This window comes from Suillus plorans (assembly GCF_016647745.1).
Source record: "Suillus plorans strain S12 chromosome Unknown HD556scaffold_44, whole genome shotgun sequence".
Classification (NCBI taxonomy): domain Eukaryota; kingdom Fungi; phylum Basidiomycota; class Agaricomycetes; order Boletales; family Suillaceae; genus Suillus; species Suillus plorans.
In genome coordinates, this window is record NW_024537428.1 from 236173 (window position 1) to 252101 (window position 15929).

The 15929-nt window shown below is 47.9% G+C and overlaps 7 protein-coding genes across 7 annotated transcripts; 2 read left to right on the forward strand and 5 right to left on the reverse strand.

Moving 5' to 3' along the window:
- Positions 1 to 1881: 1881 nt before the first annotated feature.
- On the reverse strand, positions 1882 to 2706 carry HD556DRAFT_658858 (uncharacterized protein). Its single transcript, XM_041311223.1, has 5 exons — positions 2674 to 2706; positions 2476 to 2623; positions 2138 to 2427; positions 2006 to 2083; positions 1882 to 1957 (listed from the first exon to the last, which is right to left on the reverse strand). Exons 3-4 carry the CDS (start codon positions 2401 to 2403, stop codon positions 2041 to 2043), a joined length of 309 nt encoding a protein of 102 aa, XP_041158099.1. The 5' UTR covers positions 2404 to 2427; positions 2476 to 2623; positions 2674 to 2706; the 3' UTR covers positions 1882 to 1957; positions 2006 to 2040.
- Positions 2703 to 3162, reverse strand: HD556DRAFT_658851 (uncharacterized protein). Its single transcript, XM_041311222.1, has 2 exons — positions 2957 to 3162; positions 2703 to 2905 (listed from the first exon to the last, which is right to left on the reverse strand). The coding sequence occupies exons 1-2, from the start codon at positions 3095 to 3097 to the stop codon at positions 2753 to 2755; spliced, it is 294 nt and encodes a 97-aa protein (XP_041158100.1). The 5' UTR covers positions 3098 to 3162; the 3' UTR covers positions 2703 to 2752.
- HD556DRAFT_658817 (uncharacterized protein) lies at positions 3102 to 4759 on the reverse strand. Its single transcript, XM_041311221.1, has 4 exons — positions 4230 to 4759; positions 4099 to 4174; positions 3895 to 4046; positions 3102 to 3838 (listed from the first exon to the last, which is right to left on the reverse strand). The coding sequence occupies exons 1-4, from the start codon at positions 4572 to 4574 to the stop codon at positions 3200 to 3202; spliced, it is 1212 nt and encodes a 403-aa protein (XP_041158101.1). The 5' UTR covers positions 4575 to 4759; the 3' UTR covers positions 3102 to 3199.
- A 545-nt stretch (positions 4760 to 5304) lies between these two features.
- Positions 5305 to 6070, reverse strand: HD556DRAFT_1445483 (uncharacterized protein; the record flags this gene model as incomplete). The annotated part of the gene is made up of 2 exons (XM_041306937.1): positions 5305 to 5738; positions 5788 to 6070. The coding sequence occupies 2 exons, from the start codon at positions 6068 to 6070 to the stop codon at positions 5305 to 5307; spliced, it is 717 nt and encodes a 238-aa protein (XP_041158102.1).
- Positions 6071 to 8986: 2916 nt separating this feature from the next.
- HD556DRAFT_1445484 (uncharacterized protein) lies at positions 8987 to 9880 on the forward strand (the record flags this gene model as incomplete). Its single annotated transcript, XM_041306938.1, has 1 exon — positions 8987 to 9880. One exon carries the CDS (start codon positions 8987 to 8989, stop codon positions 9878 to 9880), a length of 894 nt encoding a protein of 297 aa, XP_041158103.1.
- Positions 9881 to 11556: 1676 nt separating this feature from the next.
- HD556DRAFT_1310089 (uncharacterized protein) lies at positions 11557 to 13509 on the reverse strand (the record flags this gene model as incomplete). The annotated part of the gene is made up of 6 exons (XM_041300367.1): positions 11557 to 12107; positions 12415 to 12537; positions 12585 to 12699; positions 12741 to 12791; positions 12836 to 13360; positions 13486 to 13509. The coding sequence occupies 6 exons, from the start codon at positions 13507 to 13509 to the stop codon at positions 11557 to 11559; spliced, it is 1389 nt and encodes a 462-aa protein (XP_041158104.1).
- A 357-nt stretch (positions 13510 to 13866) lies between these two features.
- On the forward strand, positions 13867 to 15725 carry HD556DRAFT_1310090 (uncharacterized protein; the record flags this gene model as incomplete). Its single annotated transcript, XM_041300368.1, has 11 exons — positions 13867 to 14020; positions 14069 to 14089; positions 14255 to 14431; positions 14477 to 14615; positions 14670 to 14733; positions 14818 to 15042; positions 15076 to 15128; positions 15174 to 15306; positions 15357 to 15402; positions 15554 to 15616; positions 15649 to 15725. 11 exons carry the CDS (start codon positions 13867 to 13869, stop codon positions 15723 to 15725), a joined length of 1152 nt encoding a protein of 383 aa, XP_041158105.1.
- Between the last annotated feature and the right edge of the window lie 204 nt (positions 15726 to 15929).

Here is a 15929-nt window from a genome sequence, read left to right on the forward strand (position 1 = left end):
AAAGTGGACTATCGGCGCACTAGTGATGACGGGGATGATGGTTCTCAAGTGACGAACCAGCACCCGCAGCATGCAGTGTGAGATGGCAGCCAGCAGGCGTTGTGCAATTTGACCGCACTGTGCTTGCATCTCCGGGTCCTTGCATAGTTTCTATCTATCTGAGTTGTTAGCTATGGTCCCCTATCAAACAGACCTTCGCGCGGAAGTCACTTCCGCACACCTAACCTATTGATAGGGGACCATAGCTAACAACTCAGATAGATAGAAACCAGTGCCACGATTTGTATCGTATTGGCCTGTACTATGTGGCCCGTCGGTCGTACTGACCAGTGATATCTTAGCAGTAAACAAAAGCACGCTTGAACGTTGAGCAGGAGCATCAAAACCAGTTCGATGGTGAATCTAAGGATAAAAGTTGAGGAGAGAAATAGCGAGACTAAGACTTCTTGATGCGATTCTGAACGGTGAACTTAGGAAACACGTAGAGAGAACCTTTCGGACAAATGGTAGCGGACGATTACTGAAAGGAATTGATTTCAATGGCTACACAAGAAGTACATGCGAACTTATAAGTCGCACTCCTCGAAGTCCTCGATGTTGCGGGCGTTCAACGCTAATCGCAGAGCTTTGCTTACAGCGGCGCGATAAGACGTCACACTGCATGGTCTGCAGGTGATATATCAGACAGAGAAATCACGAGGGCTTCATAGCCGCCATGTACGCCCCGTTCAATATGCCAGAGATGGAGATGAATGCGCGTGGCGAAGATAGCAAGTAAAGACCTGAAACCTGTAAGTGTGTTTGTTGGTGTCGTTAGTAGGAGGTTGCAGCAGAATTTAGAGGCACATACTCTTCGAACACAACTGGTATGCGTACTGGGTGTGTGGAAGATCAATCACTCAATAATATTGAAGGGTATCGGGAGGTTCAAAAACATCAGAAAACAGCACTGGCACCAGGAAGTAACTAACCCAAGCAGTTTTAAGGTTCGCGTTTGCATAGCCAAGGACGACTTCATCGTCTCCAGCAAACCTCTATAGTCAACGATTTCCTCCTTTACAGGAACCGCTGTCGGCGCGGATGATTCCACCCGACGACGTTTCAAATCTAGCGATCGCGACAATGCCTTGTGCCCATGTTCAGCGGCTGCTGCTACATTCTCTCCATCGTCACCAACTGAAGTATCCTTCAACTCCAATGGCTCGCCTATCTCCACCCAGGATTGGTCCTGCACCTTCCGTTTGAGCAAGAGTGGGCTGTAAGATCGAACATATGACTGCAGAGCCGCATCCGTTTCCCCACGCAACAATGCGATGGCGCGCTCCAAGTTGAGGTGTCACCTGCGACGCATCTGGAAGGTCTTTGCCGTGGCGACTGGCGCTCTCGGGATTGTCACCCGAGTCCATAACTGAGGACCGGATTACATGCTGACATGCGTCAGATTAGATCTTGTCGTCCGTAGAGTCGAAATGGAATACTGACCCCCTCAGTTTTCTTAGAGCGCTTTGAAGGATATGATCCCCTCTCTTCGTCAGCCCGCTCCCGGGAAGACCGGCGGTGCCTTCGGTGAAGTTTGGTCGAGTAACAAAAAGACGACAGAGTGATGTACGCACCTTGGCGTGGCTTTGAAGCGGGCGACCAGACTTCTTGTCGATGTCAATAACAATACCGTCTGGGTTACTGGGCAGGTAGACTCCGACGTCGACAACTATCTTGGCCATCTCTTCATCAATTTTTGCCTGTGAAAATACATTAAATTATATCCAGGATGATCACCGAGGGTCTCACCTTTTTCTCGGGTTTCTGACTTTTTGATGAAAGGCTTCAGTTTCCCAGAAATCGAGGTGACCTCGTTGAAAAATCCGAATTCCCGATCGTAAAAGGCACGAGCATCACCAGAAAGTGACTCCACCACCATATCAGTCATCCGATCTAGCGCAGGTTTCATAGGATCCTCCTGATCCAGCGTCAGCAGAGCAGAAATGAAAATAAGTGTCGAACTCACGATCTCGGCAGCATCATCCTTGTAGCAATTGGCTTTCATATTCCATATGATCTGGTGGCAGAAGAGCTGAATAATATACTGACAAAAGCGTGAACTCTCGAATCACAACATAGCAGATAGGAAATCACCTACTTAGTAACCTCCTCCTGGCCCGCTGTGTAGAACTCGAGCGCAAGGCGCGTGACAACGGAGATAGTCGTGATGCCGATGAGCCGCTTCTCTTCGTCTGAGCGGCCGTGCAGCCCTGTTTCGTCGCTCTGGAAAGTGATGTTATCATTGGGAAAGGTGATCGAGAAGGTGTAGAGGGGGTTGGAAAGGAGTTGGTTGGAAGAAGAAGATTCGGTTATTTCTTTGGAGGTCGCAGCGATGTAATTGAGCAGAGAGTACATGTTGGACATGATGGAGTCATCACCAGGTGATAGCTGGGAAGGCTTGAGCGTATTGGCAGAACCGGGTAAGAAAAGGCATACCTTAATACAAAGCGCAAGGCATTTGGCAGCCGCTGTCAGAGGTGGGGGTGCGCGCTTCTCGGTATTGAATGCAAACTCGAATATTGAAAGAGGCGAAGTGACGAAGCGGCGGAGATGTATTGCAAAAGATGGAGCGATCTCCGGGAAGCTGCAAAAGATGAGCTAGGGAAGCGCTGCACGTTTCATAACCTGACCAACCTTCGTACAAGTACTGTAGTAGCTTTGAGCGCCGATTCCTATCCAATGTCTCGCCCATCTACAGGCCTCCAAGCATCGGTCATGTCTGCACTCCTGTAAATGTTGACAACAGATACCTAGAATGTAAAGAGAGAAAATGAAGAAATGAAGTACTCATGCTGCCTGATGTACGAAGCTGTGAGAGACGTTCTGAAGAATAATAGTCGCAAGATAGGTTTGCTTTCGCTTGAGCCTAACCGTACATGTGAGCTGCTTGAGAAAATAATTGCGGTACAATTCTTACCCGGCGAATGGAGTCGTGGTCAAACTTGTCGATATCGGCCGGAGTAGTAAGTCCCATTTGTCTGCTGCAGTTCTTGGACGGTTCCTCAGACTTGACACGCGAGTCTCCATTCATTGAAAGATATCTGTTGCCATTCACCATGACATTGACACCATTGACGGGTGGCTGACGGGGGAGGAAAGAAGTGGGATTGGCTACCAATGATTCACATCAATGTATGACTAGCTGCAAGCACAGGACAATTTAAGGATCTGGGTCTAGAGATGCTCGGGTTGATTCCTCAACCCAGTCTCTGACTCTCGTTTTCAAGTCGACTGTCCTCTGTCGCTTTTTCAGGTGTAAGACTGCATGACTGGTGAGAGTGACTCCACTTAAACCGGGTGACAATTTGCGCTTGCAACTACCCAGTAGAGGCTGATCTTTGGGTTGATCAGACTTTGGGGTATGACCGCGTGTAGAATGCTGTTGCGACCGCATGGCGCGTTTACTTCCGCGAGAAAGTCTCTCGATGTCCTCGTCGTCTTGGTCTCTCTTCCTCTTCCCCCTCTTTTCTAGCTCCCAAGCCCTCGCAGCCTCCTTCGCAGCCTTGAAAAGAGCCCAAGTATCGCACAAGAGTGTAAGTCGTTGTGTAAGTTCCACAGACTCGCTTGTTTGTGGCGGATAATGGTCAAGTGTAATTTGTTCGATATGAGCTCTTGTGCATTTAGGACCTGCATTGATGACTGCAAACGGAGGCGCTACGTGACATTCAAGTGATGGGAGGTTTAGATAAGGATAACTGTGATGATTCCAACTTCCATCATCAGTTTTGCGCGAGATGAGCGGGTGCTCTCTGCTGGGTAGTGGCACAAGCGTGTATCTTGTTTTAGTTTTGAGGTTCCACTGCATGATTTTTTGCTCTAGGTTAGCGATATTATGAGTAAAACGAGATTAAGTACCTTCGATCTGAAATGATCAATGCCACTAGGCTCGGACCTTTTCCTCGATGTGATTGCCTCAGCGACATAGCCATGAACTTTCACCAGCGCATCTGCATCCGGCAATAGAAACCAACGATTAGCATCAAATGCATAGTGCCAGTCGCGTGATACTGCAAATTAACATCAGTGTCAACACCGTGTGAGAGATGCAATTTGTCGCACAGTAGAAAAGGTTTCTTCTGCTATCTACATGGAATGATCCGAAATCTAAGCCAAGGCAGAATTCATAGAGCGTCAACTGAAGAAACATCACGATTAACAATGCACATTCCATAGATAATAAAATTGCCCACACGATCAGGCTTGCTCGCACGTTGAACAGCATGTGCGATAGTGGGCGGGATGATCGCTGACTGTGTGACAAGACAGCGGCGGCCATCGTAGATGCGGCCATATAATGCATCGAGTGCTGTACGAGTCTTTGAAGAGAGGCCACCAGAGTCCGAGCGATGTGTAGGGGTTGCGAAGATGTTGGATTCCCTGGTGGATGCGCGAGTGGGGGTATAATCGTCGTGACTGCTTTCTTGGAGATCTGGACTTGGGGTGAAGCGGTCATCCTTCACAGACTCGGCAGAGGAACTGAGATAGGACGATTCTGGATCCCAACCGCTAGCTAGAGAGTCTGCATAGACAGACATTAGATTAGTTTTGCTAAACGACGCCTAGGATGGTATGCAGATTATCGATATGATGTTGAAATGAAGTTCTGATGCCACCAACGGTCATGGGAAAGTGGCATGCAGGGGTGTTCGAACGATCGAACTTCGGCCCCCGCCGAGACTGATTGCCAGCCTGGGTTACTCTCACATCGGCGGTTTCCGAATTTTTCTGCAAGCCAGACTTGAATCCAAACGACATTGATAAATAAAGGATTTTCAATTCAAATTTCGACGTGGGAACGATGACAAATTTAGATGTTGGTGAAATTGTAGAGCAAAGTAACACATTTTGACAAAGATTTCAAGTCCTGTATAAATAGATAAAGGTATTTGAAGTTTTCCGCCAGGAAAATGACAAAGCAGATACGAAATTTTGTAATCCAATTTTGTCTGTAAGTAAATGTATAATTTGAGGTGCAGAAAATGTTCTGTAAAATATTATATAATGACTGACATTCATATCCCGTTGAAAAACTCAAATTTTCTTAATGGTAAAATGTGATTACAGAAAATGCAAAGTTTTATGCATGGTCAAAAGACCTGTGCATTCAGCGGGTATTCATCGCACACTCGTAAGGGATTCGTCGTGCATTTAGTACACTTGGGCATTTTGGCCATTCAGAACACGGAATGGTGAGAACGAGGTGTTTATTTAGTACAGTAATCGTATGGTATTGTAAATGGTACAGTAATTGGTACAGTAATTGTATCACATAGTTGCACGTGACTTCTCTATAAGACAGATCTGATCGAAGCGTAAATTAATGAAAGTTGAAGGAGCAACTGCAATATCCACAGTGTTCTTCTTAAGGTTACACTTAACTATAGCGGAGATGGAGCCGCGGTGACTCCCATCCAGAACAATGCACAGTTGGTTTTTTTTGCGAGGAGGAGCTGGGCTCAGATCCGTGACAGGTATATGGTAATGCTGAATCGCGGCGCCTGCACCATTTGATGAACAGAACACTGCAACACAACCCTCGGGGGCGGGTCCATTCAGACCGAGAAATGGATCGGGACAAGCCGTTGACACGAATCGATTGTGTAGCCTGCCCCCCATGAAGGAGGGCAAGACTTTCAACATCACGTGATGTGTGGTGAACTTTGAGGAGAATTCTTTCTTCATCAGCCAAGCTAACGGACCTAAGATGAAATAAGGTAAATGTTATGATGCCTCCGTGGAGGGACTCACCCTCTTTGAGTTTTTCCATTCGAGAATTAAAGCTATCCAGTACATCATCAGCATCGACAGTCCAGGCGTCAAGTTTGGCAGCCAAACAGGTGGGATTGACACTGGGCAAAGGATTACCGGCCTGATCCTCAGGACGGGCAGTCCAGGTGGTCCACGATGACGACGCGCCAGGATCTGCGATGGCAACCGATGAGGTAGAGGGAACCTTTTCAGGTGGAGGGGTGACACTTCGAAGTTTTGGGGCTAAGTATGATCTCCCCCACATCTCGCAGAAAGACAACATGTCTATTCCTTCGAGCATCGCACCGTTTAACCTCATTCTAACCATGTTTTTGCAACTACCTTTAGGTTATGCTTGCGTTATGGTATATCAAAGGCCCTCATTTTGCGCAAATATGCACATGTCATATTTGCGTGCAAGACGTGTACCCTCATCTTGCGCAAATATGCACTTTGAATATTTGCGTGGACAATATGTACCCCCCTCATCTTGCGCAAATATGCACTTTGAATATTTGCGTGACAAAACATGTACCCCCTCATCTTGCGCAAATATGCACTTTGAATATTTGTGTGACAAAACATGTACCCCCTCATCTTGCGCAAATATGAACTTTGAATATTTGTGTGACAAAACATGTACCCCCTCATCTTGCGCAAATATGAACTTTGAATATTTGCGTGGACACTATGTACCCCCTCATCTTCAATATAAACTTCTCATATTTGTGTTGAAAAATTGTAACCTGATCTTGCGCAAATTCAAACTTCTCATATTTGCGTGGAATTACCATATAGTGTCAATAAAGTCAGTGTGTCAGTCTGGAGTCTGGACACTCTGATCGCCATATGTAGTCTTTGATAGAGACACGTAGAACCGCAAGGCCGACGGCTCAAGGGGCAGGACCCTAACCCTAGCGTGGGGTTGTCCTTTTGGCGAGATTTGCCATTAATGGTGATCCTAACCCTAGATTCATAGTGGTACCCTCCTTGTCAGCCGTCCGGTACATGTCGCACCGGCTCCCATAGGGGACCGCACGGGTGAGGCATCTGTATTGCTGACCTACGGCCGTCAATGGCTCCCATTGGGGACTGCATCTGCGGTGAGTGCAAGTCCGATCATACACGAACCTGTCAAACGGCACCGATTGGGGACTGCATGTGCATGCTGATTTGCTAGATGGATGGCTCCCATCGGGGACCGCACCTGTTATATCAGTCTCATACTCAGTGAGACTTATCAGAGGTCCGGTCCCCAATGGGAGCCGTCTGTCAAGGAGTGGCTTTTATCACATCCGGCCCACTGAGACGTCCGGCACCCAATGGGAGCTGTCTGATAAGTACGAGGATGATTAACACACTCGGTGAAAGCCAATGCGGTTCCCAGTCGGAGCCGTGACACCATGCGGGCAGATATCATCATGGATGAGATATATATGCAGTCCCCAATGGGTGCCATATCATAGGCCGAGGCATATCATCAATCACCTACCCTCAAGGTCCGGTCCTGAGCTGGAGCCGTCGGATGAGTCCTTCGGATGTACCTACCTTCTGGTGACACGGGTCTCATAGGGGACCGCATATGTAAGCTGTGAGTATATTGCACCTGCAGGAGTCAACGGCTCCCATTGGGGACCGTTACACAGGGGATCTCACCTGTAGTGAGCATAAGTACGTCCTTGTCACACGGCACTCACTGAGGACCGAACCATTTATCTGGCCAGGTATTGGTTGGTTTGTAATCTTACTTGTGAGACGGCTCCCATTGGGGACTGGCCCTCTTATGCCTCTTGGTATACTTACATCTGTTGCTCACCAGACGTCAGATTGTGCACCGGACGTGTCTATGGCTCCGATTGAAAACCGGATACAAGCTTGAGCCAGTGGTACGGCTCCCATTGGGTGCCGGACCTTTGAGTTGCCCTAAAACAAGGCTCTTTGACAGACGGCTCCCGTTGGGGACCGGACCTTTGATAAGCCTCAGATATAATTTCACCTGTACTGACGAGACCTATTCTTCTTGTACTTAGTATGAAACGGCTCCCATTGGGTGCCGGACCGTTAAGTTATCCTAATGTAATAAACCTTACTTCTTGACAAACGGCTCCAATTGGGGACCGGCCCTCTCATAGGTCTCAGTTATGATGTGACCTGTACTTATGAGACATCTCGCACGGTGGACCGGATCTCTTAAAAAGTCTTAGTATAATTTGAACTAGCACATGTTGACGGGTCCGATTGAGGACCGGACCTGTATCAATAAAATATTGTTGCTTCAGACCGCCGGTGCAAAGGCTCCCATTGGGGACCGCACCTCTCTGGGCCTCATTGTTGTGTTTATGCACCTCATGGCTACCATTGGGCACGGTATGTGTGTGGAGGGTGAGTAGTCAATACTGTCCTGCAGGTGGACGGGTCCCATAGGGGACCGCACATATGCGATAAGTGTATTATCCATGATCCATATATTGACAAACCAACCAACCCTGCTTGCTGGACGGCTCCCATTGGGGACCGACGGTCTCTTCGACGAGTTTGCTTATGCGTCATGTGTCGTTGAAGGTAGGGACGCGGCCGCTCAGGCTCCAGTTGGAGGATCCTCACAAATACACCTGTATCACAACTCTTACATTGTCCGTGGACCGCATGCAATTACGGCCGATATCTTATACACTCACACTCACTCACTAAACAGGACACCTGGGTAGTCTAGTCTACAGACGTCAGACTTAGTGAATTTTTTTTGCGAACGCCACGTGACCGTGTGATTGATCCGTAACGCAAGAGGCCGCAGACTTGTGGATCCGTACTGTACAAGCTTACAGGATCACTGTGATGCGGGTGCGTTTGGGGACCACATCCACAAAGCAGCCCTTCACATGTGATATGTATTATTGTGTGAGCTCACAGAATCACCGTGACGCGTGTCCGTTTGTGGACCAATTGAATTAATTCTTGTGATCCACAAGCCGGCGCCCACATGTGGGGCATCCACTGACTTGAGACATTGTCCACGTCACGGGACCGCGTATTTGCCAAATTGAGCATTTAGTGGACATCATCGGTGTTCCCTATATATTCTGTCTTGATTTTGACTCTCGTCTTTTCTCTTTAACTCTAACTACCTCGTACCTACCTCGTACCTACCTCGTACCTACTTTGTACCTACTTTGTACCTACATCGTAACTACTTCCTACTATGTCTGTCGAACTTACCGATTTAGATATCTTTGCCCTCCCTCCTCCTCCGCCGGCCGATAGCGAGGAAACCCTTGCTCTGAGGACTGAGGTGGACGAGCTGTGCGCCCGTCTCACCAATATGATCCAGTCGGCACCCTCTCAAGACGACGAGGAACACCTGTCGGAGAAGGAGGAGTGGTGCTTGAGTTGGAAACAACTCAAATCACTCCTTGCTTTACGCTTGACGTTCGCGCGGGACACCAAGGTAACTATCGACTTGCCCGTCTCTGCCAGGCAAGACGGGCAGAAAGGTGACCTCCTCTGCGCGGCGTTTCAACGCCAAGTCACTGCCTTGAAGGATGCCGCGGCAAAGCAGGTCGAGCCGACCGCGCCCACCACCACCCCCGCTGTAACCACCCCCACCGCTGCAACCACCCCCACCGCTGCAACCACCACCCCCGCTCCAATTACCACCCCCGCTGCAACCACCACCACCGTTGCAACCCCCACCCCCACTCTAATTGACATCCCCACCCCCACCCCCACTCCAATTGACATCCCCACCCCAACCACCACCTCCGCTCCAATTACCATCTCCACTCCAACCACCCCCGCTGCAACCACCACCACCATTGCAACCACCACCACCGTTGCAACCACCACCCCCGCTCCAATTGACATCCCCACCCCAACCACCACCTCCGCTCCAACCACCACCCCCGCCGCAACCACCACCTCCACTCCAATTACCATCCCCACGGCAACCACCACCACCGCGCCAACCGATCCGAAAGAGCAGACGGAGCAGGATGGGGAGGAGGAAAGAGAGCAACCACCCATTGAGAGTTCGGGTGCGGCTGCTGCAAGGTCTATCCCGCATGGTTTTTTTTCTGCACCCCCGCAGGCGTACTGACCCCTCATTCCTTCCCATTTTGGACAGGTGGGGGGGTGTTTTTTATTTTTTAGGGTGGTGTTTTTTTTTTAAGGGGGGGGGGGTCATTCATTCATTCCTGGTTACAAAATAATCATGGCTTGCTGTTGGATTCTAACCCAAGGCATGACTTGATAATTATTGTCCATGGCAGGATTTGAACCAAAGAACAAAATAAATTTCAAACATCATCAACCACTCGGCCATAAGACCATTAGTTCTATATCTAAAGGATTTCAATCTAACATCTTACATTGGGGTGATCACTAATTTCTTTGCATGTTTTCCTTGGGACTATGTGGTAAGGAACAAGTCCCAGAAACTTTCTGTCTTATAAAAACACTTAGATTAATGATAGGAACATATTGTCAAGAGCAATTTTGCATAGCATTAAATTTGAGTGAGATAAATTTTCAGACATGACCCAAATTGGCGGTGACCAGTAAAATCAGTTGAAAGACATGCTACAGTCTCCGGAACATGTCTATGAGACTTAGTAGCAGTATACAGTTGAGTTTGTTGGGCAAGTCTTGCATGAGCCGCTGCCTCTTTATGGTACTTTCGGGCCATTGAATGAAGATTGAAATATAAAACTTTCGTCTGTACATAGTAATATTAGTATACTAATGTCTCGCAACTCACAAAACGACGTTGATGCCTGGTATACTAACATCGAAGCTGTGCCTGCCATTTTGAGCAACAGGTTAGGGTTGGAACTTTTTGGCCATTGATTTGGTGGTTGCCCCAAAGTAGCGGCGCATAAGTGAACAGCACCATAGGTACATATATCTAGTGTCTGTCAGTAGATAGACCTTGCTCATTCCATCAGCTTCTGTTCCTTTTGCTTGGTTTGATGCCACTGACTCATCATCTAACTATCAAATGAGCATCTCATATAGCATTCTTAAATATCTATGTGCGTGCCTATAAAATGTTGGAACTACCATCATCTGCTGTCTACTCATGGATTGATTTGCACTAATATAACCACATCCAGTCCCCATTAAGACACAAACCAAAGATCTCACAGACCTCCCCCCTGAGAACAAACTGTGTAGTGAGGCTGATTTTTGAAAAACATGTACTGCAATGTCATATGCAACACACTATATTGTTGCATAGATTAAATTATTGATGTTATTGCAAATGTATTTCAGGCTCTGGAATAAGATATTATGGATTATTTAGCCTACAGCAAGTCATCTAATAGCTATAGTTTAAATTTCAAATATTTTTTTCACATTTTATACAACATATAAACCTCTCCTTGCAGGTGCAGTTCATCTTAGCAAGGTTATTATTATTATCCTGCCCCTTTGCTGCCTGCTATCTGCCAACTGTCAGGAATACTGCCTCTATGCCCACCTGCCACCACTGGAAGTGATGGAATCCCTCATTTAGACACTGCTCAAACCATGTCTGAGCTGCTCAAATACCTCACACTTGGTGCACTCACTCCTTGTCTTTCTCTCCTAGCTTGCCTTATTCACATCACACTCCTTCCCCATACCTGTGTCCTCTCAATATCACATCCTGCTCCCACCATGTCTTCTCCACTGTCTCGTGCTGACACTGTGTTGCTTGCACAGTTTTTCCTCTACCTGTCTCCCACTGGCCTCATAACTGATGGTACTAATTGTGGTGGTGCAGTCTCTCTGTCAAACTGTCAAACTGATAGGAGCAGTAATGGCAGAAAACCAATGGCAAGGATCCGGGTCCACAATGTCGCCAGACATCTGTGGACCATTGGGTTCAACTTGGCTGGGCTCAAACATGACACCCTCGCCGGACATCTGTGGACCCTCCAGTTCTAATTGGCCAGGCTCAAACATCAGACCCTCAATGGCAGAAGGATCCTTGAGTTTCAGGGGTGGAAGCTCCATCCCTGCCATCAACAGATCAATGAGAGGAGGAAGTGCTGATTTGGGGGGTGACATCGAAGGGAGGATGGGTTGATGAAGCAACAAAGATGTTGCATTGGCAGGGGGGTACAGAAGTGGAAATGATGGGTGCCGGAGGATGATTTCTCGTCGAAGGCCTTCATGGAGGCATTGCAGGGTGTCAATATTACCATCCTGCTCTGCCATACAAGCCTCGAGAATTGCGACTCGAGCTGCACCATCCTGAATAGCCATTGCCATGGTGTGGAGATCAGGTATGGGCACATTGAGTGCTGAACAAGAAACTCCGGAGGTCGATGGTGCAACTCCTACAAGTGGAAAATGAGGTCAAATGGTCATAGAAAATTTGGGTGACATACAAGCTGGTGCAGGTGTAGGTGCCTTGATGGCAGTAACGGTCTTGCTGCGACCCTGTGTCTGCACCTTGGGTGTTTTCACAGCAGATGGACCGGGAGTGCCAGAAGGGCCACGAGATGGACTATGAGTTCAGCCTGTGGATTGTGAGGCGGCTGGAGCTTTGGAGGGAGCTTTGGAAGGAGTCCTGGACCTGGTCCTCTGGGTGGTCCTGGTGGCAAACTGACCTCAAGAGCGTTTTGGCGGGGGTCCCAGACTCACTGAGATACATTTGATCTTCTTGGTGGTGCAGTAGACACAGGACATACAGGGGTTGCCGGTCCTCTTGTCCAACTGAATTGCGCAGGGCCATTCCATCTTGTGGCAAGCCTGGCAAGGGTTGTTCTGTGGGTTCCATTAGTTCATAGACACACAACCTTCAATCAAAGTACTCATGGGTCCGGGAATGAGAATGTCACTTGTGTCAATGACTGGTGGTGCCACCGCCAGGGTGGCCGGAGTTGGTTGAGGAGGCCTAATGACCTCCAGAAGCTTGCTGGAAATTGCCTGATACATTATAAGCATACACCCAAGTTCCGGACATATACATATGCAGAGAGCCGGGGAAGGACAACCATTGGAACCCCACCCGAAACCGGCTACAAACCAAATGAGACAATGAAAAAAGAACCAGACAACATACCTGAGTAAGTGAGTCATCATCATCTTCGGACTTAACAAACTCCTTCAACTTAGCAAGGTGAGTTGTCTTTGCCCGCTTGTGAGTCTCCATCACCGACTTTGGCGGTTGCGAGGGAAGTGCCGGAATCATGGGCGATTTCCTCTTCCTATTTCCATCTGCTTCTGGCTCCGGGTTGGCAACAACCACCTTACCTTTTCCCTTCTCCCAGGACTCGGAGGTAGCCTTGCTGGAAGACCCAGCGACATTGCTGGCGACGATGGGTGGGGAGGGAAGCTCAACCAGAATTGAACCTACTGAAGGACCAGGAGCAACCGGGAGATCAAACGTGTGGTCACCTAATGCCTCCCAGGCAACAATCTTGCTGCACCAGGCATGCTTCAACAAGCGGGGATTGTCATACCCGATGCTGTGCCAGTTGGGCCAAACCTGGGGAGTTATGCCCCTAACTCGAAGTAACTCCTTCACGCACGATAGCAGGAGGCCGGGAATGTGGGGTCCATTCCCATACTCCCGGATGGTCCTAGACTACCCAGATGTTGGACAAAACCAAAGGAAAGAAAAAAGACAATGCTACATGTTACAACCACACTTCGGTCTATTCATTTCTATCATCTTATGCCTTCCTTTCTTGTACTATGAATACTTCTCACGATTGTCTTGGTCTGTGCGCACATATTGGCCTATTTAAGCACATGTATTATCACTAGATTCTTTACTTGAATCTTACTATGTTTTACCCGAAACATCTCTCGCCCAAGTCCCCCAAACTTAGGTCGTCCGATACTTGATTCTTAGTGGAAGCACTCCTTCTACTAAGCCTATAAAGAACTCTCTCTTATCTGAGAGACTGTGAATCTCAACGATTGTAACTCTGTCAAGTTGTCATTGTTAGAACTATCCTAGTTCGTAACAAAAAGTGTGTTGTACTTTCATCTTATATCATGCGCATACTAATTGATTGATTTGCTGTACATAGATATATAAACATGGACTACCTTGTTTTCTCAGCGCTGTTGGCCTTCACAGTCACCATGATCAACATCTCATACAACATTGCCTGTCAATGGCATAAGAAGCTCTGGGCATATATGGAAGGCATGCCATCAAGATTTCACATCCCTTGCGACTCAATGACCATCCGATTTTTTGTGCCAAAGTTTCATCTGAAGGCGCACATCGATGAATGTCAAAGACACTTTTCATTCAATTGGTCAAAACACATGGGATGAACAGATGGTGAGGCTCCCGAGCGTGGTTAGTTGAATATAGACCAGGTTGCTACGAGTACAAAAGAGATGGGTCCAGGATTGCGTTGAGATACCCTTGATGATCATTTCTGGGATTGGAACTGGAAGAAAATTACGGCACTGGGTCTGTGTTTTTTCTCTGGTCGAATATCTTGTACTTATCTGGGAATAGGTCGTACACTCTTGTGCAAGATCCGCAATGCCATTAAGTGGAAAAAGGAGCATGAGGAAGGACTAGCAGAGCTAGAGAGGACCATTCAGCCAATGCTTGTCCTTCAGTGGAGGAAAAAAGTTGAAGCTTGGGAGGAGGACAACTCTCAACCTAATCCGTTCGAGAGCCGCTATGCTTGTGAGTAATGCTATCTTTTAGAATTTGTGAATTAATGTCTGGCAGCTATTACACAAGCCGCAGTTCATCTACAGCTCGCTGAGCTTGAAGCCCATGAACTTCAGGTAGGGATCAATGTCTTCCTGCATACTGACATTTCCCCAAGCAGATTGATCACTGCTGGCATTGATCTTCAAGACCAACAGTGAGTTTTTTGTTCAACAAATCAAGTTCGCTGCAATAACAACATCCCAACAAGACAGCGCCTGAAGACGGACATTGCCAATGCATCTCTTCACTCCACGGACAAGCAGAAGACTACCGTGCAGACCCGCATCACCACCCTTCACCATTGACTGGATGCCTGGGCTCATGTCCAAGCACTATATATGCCCATTGTGTCCCAGCTTCGTCATCAATCTTCAGAAGCTGGCACAACAAACATGGCACAGCTAAAGCCTGAGGCGTTCAAGCTTTGGCTCCCATCTGAACTCCAACCAACAGTAGGATGTGATAACAGGCTGGCTGCACACAAATGGGATCTATGGCACGCACAAGCACTGGATGCCCTTAACGAAGTCTGTTCACATCTCTGCCTTCAGTCTCACATGTATATCTACAAAGATAGAAATGTGTGTGGACAGGCTGCTTCTACCTGTGCACAGGCTCTCATCGAAGGCATGGAGGTGAGGAAATGTGCTAGTGTTGACAAGTACCGGTGTGCTTGTAATGCGCTGTTAGCTCTCAGCCATCGACTCAATAGGTCTGGCTGGGACATATCCCTTCCACCACTCCTGGACTCACAAGTGAGGCCTATGGGTGACATGGAGAGACAGGTCACTGGCTGGACTCACATGTGGACAATAGTAGCTCAGAAAATGAGCGAGTTCAGGATTGTAAGTCTGCTAGCTCTAGTTTGATGTGGTATACTGACTACATCTGATAGCTGTTCGAGTGGAGTGGTGCAAAGCACGCGCACGTGCAAACTGCTGGTCAGAGGAAGTTGAACTCCTCCTCGAGGAGATGTGAAGAGTTATCACATTCTTGAGGTGGCAGGTGGAGTGGTGGAGTGAAAGGCGTAGTTCTCGAGTCCCAGAGTCGCCAGCAGAACAGGAAGGACTGGCTGCATATGCATGTTGACAGGCTGCGCTGCGTCTGTCTCTCGTGGCCTCCTTTCAGGACCTATGGAAAGATGTGCTGATGTTTGTAAGTGCTGCCATGGACATTCCACTGGACAGCAACAGTGAAGATGAACCTACCATTGACACACGGCCTCAGTTGCACAGTTGATACATCACCCATGTACAGACATTAATACATCAATATATTCATCTTGCACTCAACCGTCCAAACATAGCTTGATCATGAGGAACAAGATCAGGATCGCAAGGTACTGACTACATAGAGATCTCCAAGATCAAGAATGTCAGGTATAAACAACATATGAGATCTGTAGGATTGAGAATGCCAAGAATGGCCTTGATTCATGTTCTATGCCCAGCCTATTAAAGGATTATAC